The sequence below is a fragment of the Diadema antillarum genome, unplaced genomic scaffold (assembly GCF_040938485.1).
Source record: "Diadema antillarum isolate AM-2024a unplaced genomic scaffold, OU_Dant_1.0 seq00000649_RagTag, whole genome shotgun sequence".
NCBI classification, from domain to species: domain Eukaryota; kingdom Metazoa; phylum Echinodermata; class Echinoidea; order Diadematoida; family Diadematidae; genus Diadema; species Diadema antillarum.
In genome coordinates this window covers 670,618-688,209 of record NW_027271563.1, presented here as the reverse complement: position 1 = coordinate 688,209, position 17,592 = coordinate 670,618, and the positions used below count along the sequence as shown (strand labels likewise).

At 41.2% G+C, this 17,592-nt stretch overlaps 1 protein-coding gene across 1 annotated transcript; it reads left to right on the top strand.

Annotated features, from left to right (window-relative positions):
- The first annotated feature begins 1,583 nt into the window (after positions 1-1,583).
- On the top strand, positions 1,584-16,602 carry LOC139736474 (uncharacterized). The gene is made up of 5 exons (XM_071647225.1): positions 1,584-1,683; positions 8,420-8,525; positions 12,180-12,339; positions 12,966-13,533; positions 14,300-16,602. The coding sequence occupies exons 2-5, from the start codon at positions 8,458-8,460 to the stop codon at positions 14,518-14,520; spliced, it is 1,017 nt and encodes a 338-aa protein (XP_071503326.1). The 5' UTR covers positions 1,584-1,683; positions 8,420-8,457; the 3' UTR covers positions 14,521-16,602.
- Positions 16,603-17,592: the final 990 nt, after the last annotated feature.

Sequence of the window (17,592 nt, the reverse complement as noted above, 5' to 3'; positions counted from 1 at the left end):
GTTTCTCATTATTTCACTTAGGAATGTTCAAAACATGAATCCCCATACCAGTACTGTACAGTCCCTTTAAGGCCTACCTAAGTCTTGGTAATTGCATGTGATGATCATGAGATTGTGATGATTACAGAAGTTGCAGTTGGTGGTCCCAGTAAAATAGGAGTGATGCCATGGACTGCTATATGTTTATGTTAAATTATTTCCTTACAATTTGATTTCTTTTCTATATTAGACTCTGTGCTAAATGTTTTAGGACTATCACACTCTGAGCAAAGGTCAAGTAGTAAATTCAAATACTCAGTGTACATTCCATATTAACAAAGGTTGATGATTGATTATGAACTTAAATTTACAGGGTTTTTTCTAATGTAGAAATTTATTGGAGAATCATTTTTTTAACAATCAAGGCGTATTTATTATGATTAAAACTGTTTGCTTGTATCTAATCTTTGTCTATTGTATATTATGTGTCATACTCGCATGCTCATGCAAAATATGTACAGTATATACGATCGAGGCCTACATTATTCACATTATGTCTATGTTTTGTTGTTCATAAACTCCAGCTCATATCATAAGTTCTTGAAATAAGTTCTTTTTCCTCCAGAATGGTCTGCATACGATCATGTTACAAGTTTATAGAATGCATGCACGTTTGACACATTTATGCTACTTCGCCATGGGGGTATATATAAGCTATTTAGTTGCCATTGTTTGTTTGCTTGTCTATGGTGCCTGTTACAACAGATATTGATGAAATTCTTATAGATGAGCCAATTTATCATAGAAATAAGAGATGAGTATAGATAGGGCCTGTATACCAAGCTGATTATAAATTGCCAGAGGTGGGTGATTATAATGGCGGGGGTTCGTGATCTCTCCTATGTGACATGTAGGGCCTATCTAATTTATATTTGCTTTCTGACTTCGTAGGCCCATATTGTGCAAACAAAGTTATAATGAACATCTTTTCATGAAGTTTTTGACCACTTTTGTTAAAGGGAGCAGATGTGGGAGCCCAATATTAGTAGCTCCGCCACTGTACATAATATTATTCGGAAAATTATCAATCAAAAAAGTACATGTACTATACTTTGGTTAATTTCCAAAGTTGCAAGAAAAGAATAATAAACCAGATTATTTTGTTGTCGCGTGATCGAAAACAAGAATAATAATCTATCTTATTTTTTTTCTGTTTTAATTTTTTTGTCTCTCTATTAACTTCAATAGATATATACACAAAAGTTCAAATTGTTGTGCAGTTTGCGGAGAAGATAGTACGAGTAACATATTGGAAATGATTTTCAAGAAATTGAACGTAGAGCATACGTTCGTATCTCTGTCATGTCTGTAATCGTGGAGCTCTATGACACAATTCACAGTGTAATTACGTAGGGCATACGTACGCGCCTCTCTACGTAGGTAGCGAACGTTGGACATCATAGCGCAGAAGGCGCCACACATACTGCGCGTGCACAGAACCCTTGTGTAATAAACGTACACACACGGCCGCCAGCCGGCCACGTACATGTACATTGTACATGTACAATATACGTGCAAAGAAGCGTCGACTGCATTCAGTTACATGCGCATCGAAGGTGAAGTCGAATCAAGAATCCAGCATAAAATCTGTGAAATTTCATCGAAAGGGGTCTTAAAAATTGACTGTTTGGTGTTTGATTCAACGTAAGTACATATAATGTTTTGTCATCTTCAGTTAGAGATATATTCTACAGTCATATATTCCGGGATATTCGCAAATGAACAAACATGTCAATTGACCGACCGATTGGTCTGTATCTTGTGTCGGATGTCGGGGATACAGTGGTAACGGTAGGGGCCTACGTGTCATGTACTGTACACATGTAGGGACGAGGCCATAGGGTTGGTCCTACTTACTTACTCATCGACCGACTAATTTTTATTTGCCTGATAAGAATATTCAACACTGAAATTCACGTAAAAACTTGACCTACGTGATTGAGAAAATTCAGCGCTATCAAATGCTGTTGTTCCCTTTTTAATTCGAAGTTTCAGTGCAAAAATATCGCCGTCGAACTTGAGTGCCCTCTTCTCAGCTTCCCTCGTTGACCGAAAGATCGGTCTGTATCTGTCCGTCGGGGAATGTTCCGCGGAGACTGCGTCTGGCTTCATGGATCCCCTCCGTATACAGACCGAAGTCAATGATTGCGGCTCCTGTGTGGAGCAGTCGCGCACAGATCAAATGTTACGATAAACCAAATTTCAGACAGCTTTTTTACATTCAAACAAGTTTGACATGACATGACACATTATGCAGCAATATTTGGGATAAATTTTTCAATTGTCCAATCGAAATACTCACATAAACTTGGTTATAATGCAGACATTTTGTCGATATCGCTAAATCGCCGTTCGCAAGCTGTAAGTCGCCATTTTGAATCTGTACGCCAATCACATGCGAGGTACGTGTTTTAGTAAAACAAACACGTAGAAACTACCTCGCATGTGATTGGCTAATAGATTCATAGTGTTTGTTTCTGCAGTTTGAACGTGACGATGCGACAGGCTGTGTTTTACGTTGAAAATTCTACTAAAATTTTGGATTATTCATTAATCTGGTGAGTTTAATGTATTCTTAAAAAGCTAATTTCACTATACAAGCTTAAATTTGCCGACCTAGGGCCGTGAATTAGACGCAATCGAGAAGGGTGAGGTACCTCACCCAATTTTCCATAGAGACAGTGGTTAAGAACATCCACACAGCAATGGGTACTGCAACCTTCCGTCTGTCTACGGAGGACAGCGTTAATGGCAAAGAGTCCTCCGGACAGACGGATCTTTCTGTCTACTTCCCTCGGTACCACCGCTCCGGCTCCTTTACTTAGATCGACCGCTTTTCTTGATTGATATTGACAATGCACACAAACCGAGTTGCATTGAACACTGTGTTGTACGAAGCTTTTTAAATGCGTTGACATTACAGGACATTACATTACGATTCGGTTAAAATATTCATTCGAAATTTTGTCCTTGTCGAACATAACTGCGACCAGCAGCCCCATACACATAGCGTAATGGAAATGGGGCTGCGCACTGTCTGTAGCATTCACGATCATGACAGGTTAGTATCGCGGATAAATATCAACTTAACATCGGAAATTTCTTCAATTTGAAGATGTGGTATCGCAGGTATGTGACAATAAGGAAATACCTACTCACCAACTACGGAATGGAGGACTGCAACACAAGAGGTAGATGCGGTACTGCACCTGGTAGACGAAACTGGACGTGAAAAGATGAGAATACCGGAAGAATCACCAGGGCATCGGAAGAGATGGACAATGTCCTTTATTGCACGTCCCGAGATTATACGAAAAGAAATGGACAAAAGGTACAGCGACAGCGTGGAAAAACCTTCGAGTGTCGCGGTTAGCACAAGCGAGAATAGTCCACAGCTAGAGCGCTGAGAAGAGAAGACGGTAAAGTCCCTGGTAGAGTCTGTCACGCTATATACAGCACGCTAACAGGACCGAGGCAGCGATTTAAACTGGACGAAGATCGCGGTAATCGTAGCGATAAGAAATCCACTGATGGATTGTAGAAATTGGAGAGAAGGCGAGTCGCAGTGTAAAATGCAGCGAAGCTCGGATGTATAACATCCAAGATTGGAGGAGGGAAAAGAACGTAATACAATAGGCGACAAACTCCTTAGACGTGCGAAGCTATGAAGTGATCGTAACGAGATCGCGAGGAGAAGTGAAGTACGATAATGCTGACGCGATTGCTCCTGTCCAGAAATTGCTGATTCAGGAGAATGTTCTGGTCACGCCAGCGAGTGACCATGCCTTGGCATAAAGGTGATTGGCCGCTTGACCACATAAAAACATGTTGATTGGCCACTACTATTACGGGACGCTGGCTAGCTACGATTACAAAACATTGACTAGGGTTCGAACCTGGGTGAGGTGACGGAACGCACCTGTTCAGGGGTCGCACTTTACTTTTTTTTTAACTAGCCAGGTGGACTACTTAGAATCAATTTTGACACTGAAGCAATATTTTGGCTAGCCAGACGGACTAGTTACTTCAGAATTTTATGATTTTTAGCTAGTCCGACATGATTTTGGGTGGCCAATGGCCAGCGGACCATCGCCAATTTCGAACCCTGCTGTTACCGATGAATTAAGATGGAGGAATCTACAATGTAGGTAGGATACGAGACGCTACAAAGACTTAGAATCTACCAGTGAAGTTGAAATATTGACAACAACAGGCTTCAGGCAACGTTTGGTTCTACCAATAGTCCCTTTCTGTTCGAATTGATGACTAAGCTTAATCCTGTGACTCGGTCGAGAGGAACCTGGGAGAGCTACACTGAATTGACGGCTAGCAGCGTTAGCGCATGCGCACACATCACATGCGCACAAATCAAATCCATTGACCGGATAAGATGTCCATGTCGGTGTGCGCATGCGCTGGCCGTCAATTCGGTGTAGCTCTCCCAGGTTCCTCTTGACCGAGTCACATTAAGTCATCAATTCGAACAGAAAGGGACTATTGGAAGAACCAAATGTTGCCCGAAGCCTGTTGTCAATACTTCAACTTTACTGGTAAGTCTTCAAATTGAAGAAATTTTTCAATTTTAAGTTGACATTTATCCGCGATACTACCCTGTCATGATCGTGAATGCTACAGTGTGCAGCCCCATTACGCTATGTGTATGGGGCTGCTGGTCGCAGTTATAATGAACAGTGAATTTTTGTATTCCCCACACATCCTCATCAACAGTTAAAGCCAGTGGCAGTAGACTACCGTAAAGTTCCGTGTATAAGACGCACTATTTTTTCGTCGGAAAACGTTGAAAATCGGGGGTGCGTCGTATACACGGGTACAGTCGAATCACGGAAAAAAATCCGTCATGTACACCCAATTTTATAAGGCCAACTTGGGGCCATGTATGCCCATCGACGTTTGGAAGGTAAGCAATCACTAAAACTTACGGATAAATTAGCGATCTTTCAATCTGGACACATACAAAAGCTGCAAGTACGAGACAAACTTACATCGGCCTTGTGCAGTAACGATGTATCAATCTGGCCATAGACAACAGCTGTAACAGCACTGCTGTATGCTACCGATGTCAGTCTACCAAGCTACCAACAGCCAACCTAGTAGCTGGAATACACGATGTACAGGTATCATTACTAAATTATCGATACCGTAAAACTTATCAATGTACTAGTATCAATATGGCCATAGGATCGACACTATGTCACCGCAAATATGAACGATGTGTGAAGCATGCATGCATATCCATGTCGTTCGTTTGCTCTTCATTTCACGAGGCCAGCTAGGATAGCATAGCTACACTACTGTAGCTAGCTAGCAAGCCTTTGGCAAAGGCAGCAGCTGCACAGAGAGGCTTTTGCAATGGACTCGCGTGCACACAGCGATCGGATCGAAGCGCGCTTGCCCGTTGCGCGCTGTGTGTGCAAGTCCATTGCTCTCTGTGTGCGTGTGCTGAAATTATAGCGAGCTGCCTTTTGCAAAAGGCTAGCACTGTGCATACAAGCATGGTACAAGAGACACACGTTACTGGTAGTGCATGGGTGTACTACCGTACGCACCGTACGTCTTGCCGTATGATCCCTCTGCTACACTTGTTGATGTTTTTCTTATTTTCCGTAATGAACCTTCCAGTCTGACATGCGTCAATATGCGAGACCCTCTGCTATCATGACAGCAAAGATCGTACTGTACACTCATGAGTACGATATATGCATGACACATGTACCACGATTGAAAGGTAAAACAATAGCAAGTGAGTACCGAGACAAGTCTCGCATTTTGCGACTTCCATATTTTGCCGATGTCCGATGAATACCGTTAAAAGAAAATATAAAAGGAAACGAAAAATAGAGCAAATACATGCTGCATTCTAGGGAAATTTTGAGCTGAAATAATATGTATGACACACGCAATATTTGCGTGGATATTTTCGTGTTTTTTTTTTTTTTTTTTTTTTTTAATTTTAGGTCCGAAAGTAGGGGTGCGTCTTATACACGGGTGCGTCTTATACACGGAACTTTACGGTATATTTTTATGTGCTCTGCGCGCGCGTGCAGTGCGTACTAAATGAGGGGCATACTCTACTAAGCGTTCTGTGAGTCAAAAAATAATGGTCGGTTTCAAAAAGGGCGGTCGATGTGTCAGACGTTACTTGTAGAGTTACCATACAAAATTGTGCAGTAGTAATTATAGGCCCTAGACTAGAGTCTAATAAACACTAACACTGAACAGTAATAAATTTACACGCATTCTACACAGTAGGGCCTAACTAGACACTACAGTAGTACAGTACAACTAACGTTAGCTTCTTTCTAAAAAAACTACTGTATTCAAGTAGATATAAACCCTAGACTTGCACTGTATAAGCTGTTATTTTTGCGAATTTAACACGCGAAAATGCCTCCATGCGCGATGCCGTGTGTTGATAGAGCATTAAAATTCGGTGTTGATTCGTGAAAACATCTCGCGGAAATGTCTATGGCCTCATCATTCACGAAACTATCTGTATACGAAATTAGCAGCGTATTTAATATATTAAACAGTCCAATGATTACCTAGTTTCTATAACTACTGTAGGTAGTACACGGGGGCTAGTTAGTGTGTGGTAGTGGAAACGCTGGGCTGGATGCTGTTTGACTGAAAAATCCATCTGTCCGGAGGAGTTTCGTTCCTTGTATCATTTTTTAACAAGAAACTGCTCTCCGGATCTCCTCCATTGTTGGCGTGGTTGGAGGGAATTCTGTGAACGGTGAAGCCATTTTGGACTATAGAGTCTCCAATGACAAGATACAGACCGATCTTTCGGTCAAGATCATGAAGATGCTGTACGTAGACTAAAGTTAGGCAGGGTCAACCCATGGGCACAGGTCTAGGAGAGAGAGGCCACAATGACTAGTGTTAAACTGGGGAAACTGACTGTGGGTGCGTTTGTCAGCTAGAATTAAGGTTTCAAAACCACTGTCTGGGAAATTTTGGCGTATGATAAACCCACAGAACTCTGTTTAATTCAGTAGGGGATCTATGGGGTTACATAGAATCGTCTTCCTGAAATATGGAAAAAAAATGGTTTAACTTTGTTCGATCTAGGCCTGTGCAATCGCAAAAGCGTTCAAACCAGGAACGTTACATTTCTGTAGAGATGAGTCGTTTTGAAGTCGTTTTGAATGCATAGGGTCTAATCGCAGACCCCACCTAAACTTACCAACCACTGCCACCAACTTGTACACATCTCCGCTCCTTGGGTCAAACTGCGCAAAGGAGCCTTGAAATGACAAGGCCTCTCTCTCTCCATTCAATGCAATGCTGTCACTGCACCTACTGTTAATACCTTCCAGAGGGCTGCCCTATCAGGTATCAATCATCAGAAGGTTGCACTCTGCAGCCTCCTGCCTAGGGTCCAAAATGCTGCAGTACGCCTAACAGCTGGATTTATGCATGCAATTGCCATTATCGTAAATAGTGAAAGCACTTCATACAACCAAAGGACCGTTGACCAGTGCCACCATCGCACAGTCAATCCCAGTTTTATATTTTCTGGGAGCTGCTGCAGAATTCATGCAGGGATTATCCATTCGAGGTTCAAGCCAAGGTTCAACTCGGGATAGAGATGAGAAATGCAACAACTCACGACATGCGATCCAAATGGCCTTTGCAAACATATTTTTAGAGTCATGGGTATTGAAATGTGTTTCAAACATGGGGAAAGATGATACATTGTACGTTAAACGCAGCCAGCATTCTCGGCTAGATTTGAGGTTCCAATATTTCTTCAGCAACAGAGTTGTCGATTTATGTGTAGTGCGAAGGTAGTCTGCCTGAATGATATGCCATGTGATGTCAGTAATTTCTGTAAACCTCACAATTTGCTCTTGCTCTGAAGGAGAGACAAAGAATTGATTTACAAATTTCTGTGTCTTTCATTTGAAGTGGTTCAAATAAATGAAGCAAAATAGGAGAGTAAAAATATTGAATTTGTCCATCTCAAGAGTACTGACAATTTCTGTCAAAATGTGAAATACCAATGACCTTCACTTGAGAGTTTTCACTGAGCACTACATGTAAACGGAAGTGCTGCAAGACAGTACAGAGAGTTAGGCAACCATGCCCTATTGAACGCTTCTTCCCAAATAAAGGGGGAACAATTGTACTGCGTTCACATTTGTCATAGTCAATATACGACTGAAAATTACGCTCTGCACAGCTAAAGCACGTACCCATTTTCTCATTATGCGTGGAATGCGTAACTTGTAAGATGCCACCTCAGAGGTAAAGAATCTTTCTGCACACCAAATTGCCGACAGTGACAAGATTTTAATTTTTGTCTTAAAACTAATTTTTGTTGTGTTTTTGATGTTTTCCTTTGTCTTTGCAGGATCTGACTTCAGTGACAGCTCCATCCTTGCCCCCACAATGAGTGCCGTTCAGCCCCCTGCTAAAATTGTGCTCAAAAGCACGACTAAGCTCACTCTCAATGATCGGTGAGGAAAGGAACATCTTGCAGGGGCAACCAAGAATGGGATGGCAACTTCCCGAAAAAAAGCCCTGCAAGATGGACTCATGTCACAGAAAGAGAGAGAGAGAAGGAAAGAGGAATTGAGAAAGATGCCACAGAGAAAAGTGATGACGAAAGAATAACATGAGGCAGTGATGGTTTTGACCTCCTTGAAAAAAGGAAGCCTCAGGGCAGAAAGAAAAAGATTTGGCCAGACAGATTTATTTCAGTAGTGCTCTGCAAACTTACAAGCCACCTTCTGCAATTCCAAGAACACACGCAAAGGGCACATGCGCTGTGGTTCTCGCACCAACTTTCTCTAGTTATTATGGTGAGAAATGTGCACTTATAAGACCAAAAAAAAAGTCTTGGTATCCAAAAATGAACTGATTTGGGACAATGCTCATGTCTATAAAGATGATGAGAAGTGTGAAAGTGCACAAGAGCTTAAAGACAAATGAGCAGAGTGCTCTCTTTTTGGAAACATGCTCCTCCCAGGAGCAGGGAGAAATGCCTTCATATCTTTGTGAGCTAATAGCAAGAGAAGGCTGGAAATTTCCACCATCTCCTCTGGAAAAAATCTCAAAATGTTCTTATGAGGTGGAGGCAACAATTATGCAGAGCCGCAAAAGCATGCATGAAATTTTCCCTTGCCAAGTAAAATCCTCCTATAGAATGGCAGGAGCAATGGACTGAATGATGCTGACTGAGACAAGGGAGCACGAATATGTGGCTGTGTGCCATGTGATTCTCACTCGCCTTGGTCCAGGTCACACCAAAACAGTCATCACAGGGGCACTGGAGGGTGTTACAGTTCCACATTCAAAGCCCATATACTGAGCACTGTTCACAAAGGTGCTATGAAAATAAAAGTGCCCAGACATGTTGATAAATGACTGCTAAAGGTTCCTCATGAATTGGCAAAATAGCATTATTTTTAAATGCCATAATAAATTTGAATTGAAAAAAAAAAAGTCAATTATTCACTTGGAAAAATCATTAGCACTTCAGAATTCACTCTTTTGGTTTGATAAAACAATCTTGTATGAAGTGCTGGTAGCCATATTGGCTGAAGATGAACGTTGCCCAAACCAAGAGCTCACAACTCTCACGGTCAGTTTTGAGAATACATGGCAGTGGTACTGTACGATGTGATTCTCAGCGACCATTGGCAATTGAAACGACTGAGGCATGATATAAACTGTGGCATCTCTCCTCTCTCTATACCCTCTGAACAAAAATCGAGCCTCTATGTCAAGTATTTGATGTCAAAGTGAATGTTTTAGTGATATATGAAGGATATTTGGATATACCCCTGCATACTGAATGCTGACGCCTGTGTGTCTCGCTGCCTTGCGGTGGCTTTGACCGATCAGGCGTCACTGGTGAAATGATGATAAATGTGACATGAGACAGTTATGCTTGTATGCAGTGCTTGATGTACGAAGAATGTCACTTGAATGTCCAATGTAATTGACCGGTGCTTGGAATACATGGCAGTGTGCATGTCCACTGATCGATGTGATTCCCAAGGCTGGTCAGTTGAAGGGGAACGGTGCAGGTAATAGGCGATATGACCATCTGACATTTATGTGTGTCTACAACATGCCATGACTAAACTGTAAAAAAAAAAGATGAAAAGTGAAACATATTTTTTGCATTCAGATGAAGAGTTGTGGGACTAACTTTGTTAAAAGAATGAAGACCTGTTGCATTAAAAATAAATGTTTTTATTTACAGTGGAAGAAATAGTTCCCTGAGAAATGACATGTCACAGATTTCTAACCTTTTCTGTGCAATGTTTGGACATATTGCTCACTGACAAGAAATCAAATTGGATTAAAGGAAGTTTTTGATGAAAGATGATTGGGGAAATGATATATGAAGTTATGTGGATGACTTTTTTGGAAAAAAAATCATAACTGAAAGAGCATACAGTCAACAAAATCGAGTAGGCTTGTAGTTGCTCATACAGTATTAGTTTTTCCCAGCAAAGTGCACACAATACTTGCACCATGCAATGTCATGCATCAATGCAAAAATTGTCCCACACTACAAAAGCTTGTTTCCGGGTCCCTCCTCCCCCATTGCCCCTGAATGCAAAAGAGAAACTGCACCTTCAATAATTTGACAGCTGTGTTCCCACCAGAGAATCACATTGGACTGCAGGGTAATAACATGTGAGTGCACTTATCTGGCCAGCAGACCTCCGCAGAGAAAACCCGCTTTCTGCCGCTGCTTTGCTGTTACTCTGCCTCTTCTCCCTTATTTCTTTCTTCTTCTGTCGAACGCTTTCTTCTCTTGTGCAAGCTTAATCCAAAGTGCTTTTTTTTTTAAATCCTTCCTTTGCCATGTGGAATGTTAAAGACTGATAGTTAACAGCTAAATGATTATCAATAAACTTTTGTGCTGATACGAATTGCTTGTAAATTTGAGTTTAAAGCCTGAATAGAGTGTTGACACACACATGCCTAAAATTAATGCAGATCTATGTCATATGTGGAGTTGTTTGTAAAGTAAACAATGTAATATGAATATAATGACAAATCTAAAAGAAAAGTTACCCCCATAGAACCTGTGACATTTCAAGACCAAAATTTCAGTGATCAAAAATTTGAAACATTTGTAGAGGCAGATGTTATTTGTTTGTTTGTTTTGTTTTGGTTAAAAAGAGGTCTATCTCAAATTGTGATTAATCATATCTACTAATGCATACAGTCCCTGGAAAACATTGTCTTATGCAGTTTTTTTAAACTGTGTTGACCAATGACTTTTTCCAGCATAGCTTGTGCTACGCAGGGATTCGAAACTTATTACAGATACTGTACATAGTGATTCTCAATGGACTTTCATAGTTTGTGTGGGAAGTGAAGTTTGCTACAAAACTTTACTCAAAACTAGTCATGAGCCTAGAAATGACAATCATGAAAAGAAGAATGTTCTCAGTGTATCTTTATACTTATTATTGATCTCTATACCAGAAAGCTCATATCAAAAGCTTGGTACAGAAAAGCTGAATTATTTTTTGCACGGGCATGTACATATTTTAGTAATTTCTTGTGTATATAGCAACGGCAGTTCCATTGCACAGAAATTACTGTTCACAATATTTACATTGCATCGCATGTATCACTGCATGTAAAAGAGTTTATGTAGCCGAAAATGACAAGGAAAAAAAACAAACAAACAAACAAAAACTTTGCATTGTCATAAACACTTCCTAGAATTTAAATTTTTCTCCTAAGTAGTCCTCCTGCTTGCTTGCCTTCTCTTCTGGGACCTTCCCTCTAGTATGCTTTTCATATGGCAGTTCAGTGGTTTTCTGCTGCTGCGAGGTTATATGCTGGACCATACTAATGGGCTGAAGTGGCAGATACAAAAGACAGACAAAAGCCATTCAAGCATGCTATGAATCTGCCTGCCACAAGTCCTCACTATCAAGCCACTGCACTGAGAAGGTGACATTCACATCTGCCTTTAAATGTCCCAAAATGACATGACTGTGCTAGATGGTGGCTAAATCTACCACCAATTGTAAAATCCCCGAACCACTCCCATCCCATGTCCCTTCCCGGAGTCTGCCCCCTCTTCTCTCCGTGACTCGTGTCTCGACGTCGACTTCCATTCAACAACTTTGAAGGTTCACCAAGCTGATCAAGCTGCAGCCGACATCCCCGACGGGGCGCAAGGCCGCCATGCGCCAGGAGTCGCAGGTGTCCCAGGCCAACCGGCGACTGGCCCAACAGATGCAGAACCGGCCGTCAGTGAGAGCGGCACTGGGTTTGGCACCAGCTCAACCAGTGAGTGTGAATCTAGGGAATTTGCCGCAATCAGACTAGAAAATCACTCTGAGAGCACAGACCTCTGCCAAACAGCTCATTTCCACTCGTAATTTCCACCCCATATTATAGTCCTTCATCCAGACGGCAATTCAGATCACCACCAAAATTTAGATCACTTATTATGTGTGTCATAATCAATTTTTCCTGAAAATTTCATCCTAATCTGTCATGACCTTTGGATTTATTTTACAGACAGACAAACCAACAAATGAACAGACAAACGAACCAACCAGTGTTGACAAAAACCTTGATGGAGGTAGTGGATGTGCCATTTTCTTCCCACTGTTGCTTTTAGGGGGATTTGCTGTGGAAGTAGTTGCTGAAGTGTGACAGAATTTTACTGATTTATTTCTAATACAACACAAGCTGAATTGGATTCATACAACAATGTACAGTGTACATGTAGTATGATTATATGCTAACTGATGGCTAAGTGTCCACTGCTCTGTAATTTATGCCAATGTGGCATTAGCTTTGCCTCCACCATGATGAGTGAGGCATTATGTCTTCAGACTGTTTGTCAATGTGTCCAAAATCTCACCTCTGTTTCCTTTTGGTGTGTGTTATTGTCACTGATTTCACAGAAACCACAGCCACAGAAGCAGAGTGTACAGGCAAGACTGGGGACCAGCGCATCAACTAGCAGCATTCAGCAACGCCTAGGGACAGTGCGGGGTGGATTGGGGCCAAGGGGCAGGGGTGGCTTACGCGGTAGAGGGGCCATGCGGGGTGTGGGCATCTCGGCCAGGATGGGGCCAATGAGGGGTGGTAGGGGGATGATGAGGGGGAGCATGAGGGCAGCCATGATGAATCAAGGTGGGCCTATGGTGGGCAGGGGAAGAGGGCGTGGCCTCATGATGAAGAGGGCGATGTTGGCTCAGAAGCAGCAGATGCGAGGCAGGGGAGTCAGGGGAGTGGGATTCAGGGGGGTTGGAGGTAGGGGCATGGGAGCAAGGGGCATGGGAGCCAGGGGGATGATGATGAAAAGGGGGATGGCAGGAGGGTTCAGGGGTCAGGGGATGATGGGAGGCACCATGAGGGGACGTGGGAGGGGGCGGGGCATGGCCCAGGGGCAGGGAGATGGCACCATGGCACGAGGACGATTCCGAGGTCAAGGAATGAACCGAGGAGCTGTCCGAGGAATGAGAAGAGGTGAGATGTATTTTCGCTTCTGGAATATTGTCAATGTTTTTAACAGTCTACCATTCCCATATTATATCCTATGATGAAGTATTAAACTCTCCTTACATTTGTAAGGAAAAAACATGTACCAAAATGCTAAATTTTTCATATGCTATGTCTTCACATTACACTCCATTGAATCAGTGTAGTGCTACATGGTGTCTTCACATTACACTCCATTGAATCAGTGTAGTGCTACATGGAAACCAGGCGTGATGGAAACACATGTTGTACAAAATGTTCACAGACCATTGCTTTTATTTGCTGTTTCTGTTTTGAGTTTTTACCTCCCCCAAGAAGGTTCTGTTTTTGCTGTTTTTGGCTTGTTTGTCTTTTTGTGTACGAAATGACTCGAAAATTTGTGAACAGATCGGGATAAAGCTTGCAGGAAAAGTTGATAATGACACAAGGAACTGATAATTTAATTTTTGTATAGGGTCAATGAACTTGGGCATTCAAGCTCTGTGTATTTGAGGTGTGCATACACTCACTAAAGCATGTGTTCTGCCCAAGGCTGCACTGCGCAGCAGGACTTGTTAAGCTGATGAACAAGAGGCTTCTATGCAATGCATTGGGAAATTAGGGTGATTTTCAACATGTGCGTATGGGTGGAAGTGAGTTGCTTGGGAGAAGTCTGCACTCTGAGTGCTTTTCTAGTTTTGTTTTGTGTTCGTCTTCGTTCTGTTCGATTCCATTTATTTTCCTCAATTTTTCTCTCCTTGTCTGTGCTGCCCAGGAGGCTTAAACCAGCGTGGACGCGGCATGCGGGGCCGCGGCCGGGGCATGACCAGGGGCCGAGGGGCTGGCCGCGGGGCCGGACGTGGGGCTGGACGCGGGGCCCAAAATCCACAGATGACAAAGGAGCAGCTTGACAACCAGCTGGATGCGTACATGTCCAACACCAAATACAGCCTTGATGCCGAGCTGGATGCTTACATGGCCGAATCTGGTGTCTGAAGTCTTGTAGGCGTCATATGTTAGAAAGACAATCTATTGAGCTCCTGTGTGAGATTGTGAGATGGCAACATTGCGTGAAGTTCTTTCATAGAAACAGAAATTGGACCCCTGTTATTCTTCTGGCTGAAAGATTACAGGGAAAGGCAGTAGATTCATTGGGCCAAGTTTTACCAGTGGCACCAACCATTTCTGTTCCCCCTGTGAAGTCTGTGAGATGTTTTTGTGTACCACTTTAAAAATCTGGACTGTGTATATATGAGTTTACTAGTACAAATTGTAGATTTTAGGCAGTACATGACATGGCTGCGGCCAGAAGGTCAGTTTTGCCTGTTTTAAGTGAGTCCTTTTTATTCAGTTACTCATACATGTAGCTGCCCATCAGTGCTAGCACGAGTCAAGTTGTTTGATTGCAAAGTACATGTACTGTCTTCAACACTTTTATATGACCATAAAGCATGGCTGTTCTTTATCTAACATACTTGATAAGTTTTATCCCACCAAGACCCTCAGCGTGTCCCTTGTTAACCTTCAATTTCAATGCTAGACAATCCAGTGTATGAAGTAATGAAGAGAAAAATGGCTACCGCTAACCTTCAACTTGGCTCTGACATTCTCGCGGAAGGACCTAGGGGAAATATCTACGCGGTGTGTCGTTTAAAAATAACATGAATGACATTTTTAGCCGACTGCCAATGCTGCAAATCATTCAGTGTAATTGCTACCTTTGTGTGTTAATGAACCTTACTTCACCTTTCACTGTAGCATCTGAGATCGTACACTCCAAAATACATAATGTTCATATATGTGTATATCCATGTGTATCAAAAGATTGAGTATTAAATCAATTTACTTTGGCTTAGCAGGCTGGTTCAAGATGAAGTAGAGAATATCTGTGATGAGATGCACTTGTGATTATTAGGTAATCTGTGAAACCCTTAAAAAAAGGCTTCCATCATACTCCCTTGCTTTTCATCATATTCTCCTTCTCTTTCATTTTCCTCTTTTTCTTCTTCTTTCCAACTTCATTATCATCAATAGTGATTTATTTAAGTACTACATGAATTGATGTTTTTGTTGTGTCCTCATGCCCATGTTGTAGGGATAGAGCTGAAAAAAAAAATGAATAAATAAAAATACATGTTGGCTATTGTAAGTGCCACATCACAGTGCTAGCTGATTGTGATGCACAATACACATGATATCTTGACAATATCTCACTTATTCAGATAGATGCATATTGGCTGAAGAAAACATGCATTTTAAAGGGTCACTGCAGTGAAAAAAATTTGATGTCATGATCTTCGTTGGTCAAGAACAAGACATGGTGAAAGAAGAGAGAGTTGCCTTTAATCACCTTCTGAGCCACGAGTACAAAGTTTGCGTGTTTACTGGTACTGTAAGGAATCATAGAGTATACAAAGTGTTACATTGTATCTGGTATTGATTTTTAGTGATTTTTTTTTTTGTGATACTTTTTTTGTTGATGTATTCCTCACATATACCTGTTCAAAAATGGTTGAATTAGACATGTACTAGTGACATTAGGGTCTTGATTTAAAGTGAACTCAGGGCGGTGCTACAGTTTGTATTAAGATAACTTGACCAATACATGTTTACCAGACCATGCCTACAAGTGTGGATGGAATGATATGTGTACTTTGAGTAGATACCTTATGTGTGTGTTTCATTTTCCAACCCCAAAATATGGCTGATACATGATGCAGTATTATCCATCTGGCTTGGCTGTTTTCATCATCTGATTTAACATTTTTTGTCAAAGTTGAAATATGATTTAGTCCATAGGGTCTCAAGTAAATGAAGCGATTCACAAGAATAAGTTGCACAGTGTACTAACTGCCCTAAGCACAATAGCAATCATTATACATGTACTGCATGTTCTGTGATACGCTGTAACAAGGGGGAATTTTGAAGCACCAATGTAAATACAAGTAAGCAAAAGGCGTTGATAATCTTACTTGAAGGACTTTGTTGGATATTGGTTTATTCCCCATGATCCCCATTGCTAGGGCAAGCTTTTCTGCTCGGTACTTCCCTGTTATTAAAACTACAATGTACACATTTTTATACCTGTAAAGACTGATCCCAGCCTCATACTCTTCTGCCATGGCTTATTGTGTGTTGTGATTGTGAATGGATGTTTTTCTTTTGTACACTGTATAAGTAATACCAAAGAGTGTAGGATCTTTGGTAATACCGACAATATACTTGTACACTGTAGATTGTCGTTCTTGTACTGTGGTACTTGTACTGTTGTACTTGCACCTAATCTGGCACAGTAATTGATATCAAGTCAACCTTGTCTAGCACAAATTGACACCAGTTAGAAATCTGGATGCTATTTCATGAACATTTTGCTTGTCTTAAAGAAAAAGAAAAAGAAAAGAGATTGTATGTTAAGTTCAACGGAAATTGATTTTTGTTTTATGTTTTGTTTTGGATTTTTTTCCCCTCAGGTTGACATACTTTCCTTTGTCCATGGGGATTTGCAATTCACCTGTGTTCTGTTGAACAAATCGCCTATGTTGACATGATTTCTTGGTTCCAGCTGGGAAACTTGTGTGCTAATTACACTGTACCTTGCAATAAGTCATCAAGACAACAAAATGACATCACATAACAACAAAAATTCTCAATCATTGTGATGTGGTTCAATTTATGGCCGCAAATCAACGTGTTGCACAAGAGTTATGCTCTTGGAATATAGTGTACGTATGTGATCATGCCAAATCTGTGTGTGTGAGTGTGTGTGTGTGTGTGTGTGTTGCTCCTCAATATGTGCTGTGTGGTGAGCTGTTTTCTGACTGAAAACTGTTACTATCCTGTACTGGACAGATACATGTACTGGAATGTGGGGAAAAAAATTAAAAGAAGAATGAACTACACAAGCACATACACATTTCCAGTGTGTGTGTGTATATATATATATATATATACATACATATATATTTTATATATATTTATATACATATTATATATATATATATATATATATATATATATATATATATATATATATTTACACCTTATAATAGAGTCACAATGGAAGAATGC

What these genes read in the sequence shown, in the direction of transcription:
- LOC139736474 (XM_071647225.1), top strand. Translation starts at nt 8,458, where the DNA reads ATGAGTGCCGTTCAGCCCCCTGCTAAAATTGTGCTCAAAAGCACGACT. An exon ending in AAGCTCACTCTCAATGATCG is followed by an intron (nt 8,526 to 12,179) that starts GTGAGGAAAGGA and finishes ACAACTTTGAAG; the next exon opens with GTTCACCAAGCTGATCAAGC. An exon ending in TGTCCGAGGAATGAGAAGAG is followed by an intron (nt 13,534 to 14,299) that starts GTGAGATGTATT and finishes TGTGCTGCCCAG; the next exon opens with GAGGCTTAAACCAGCGTGGA.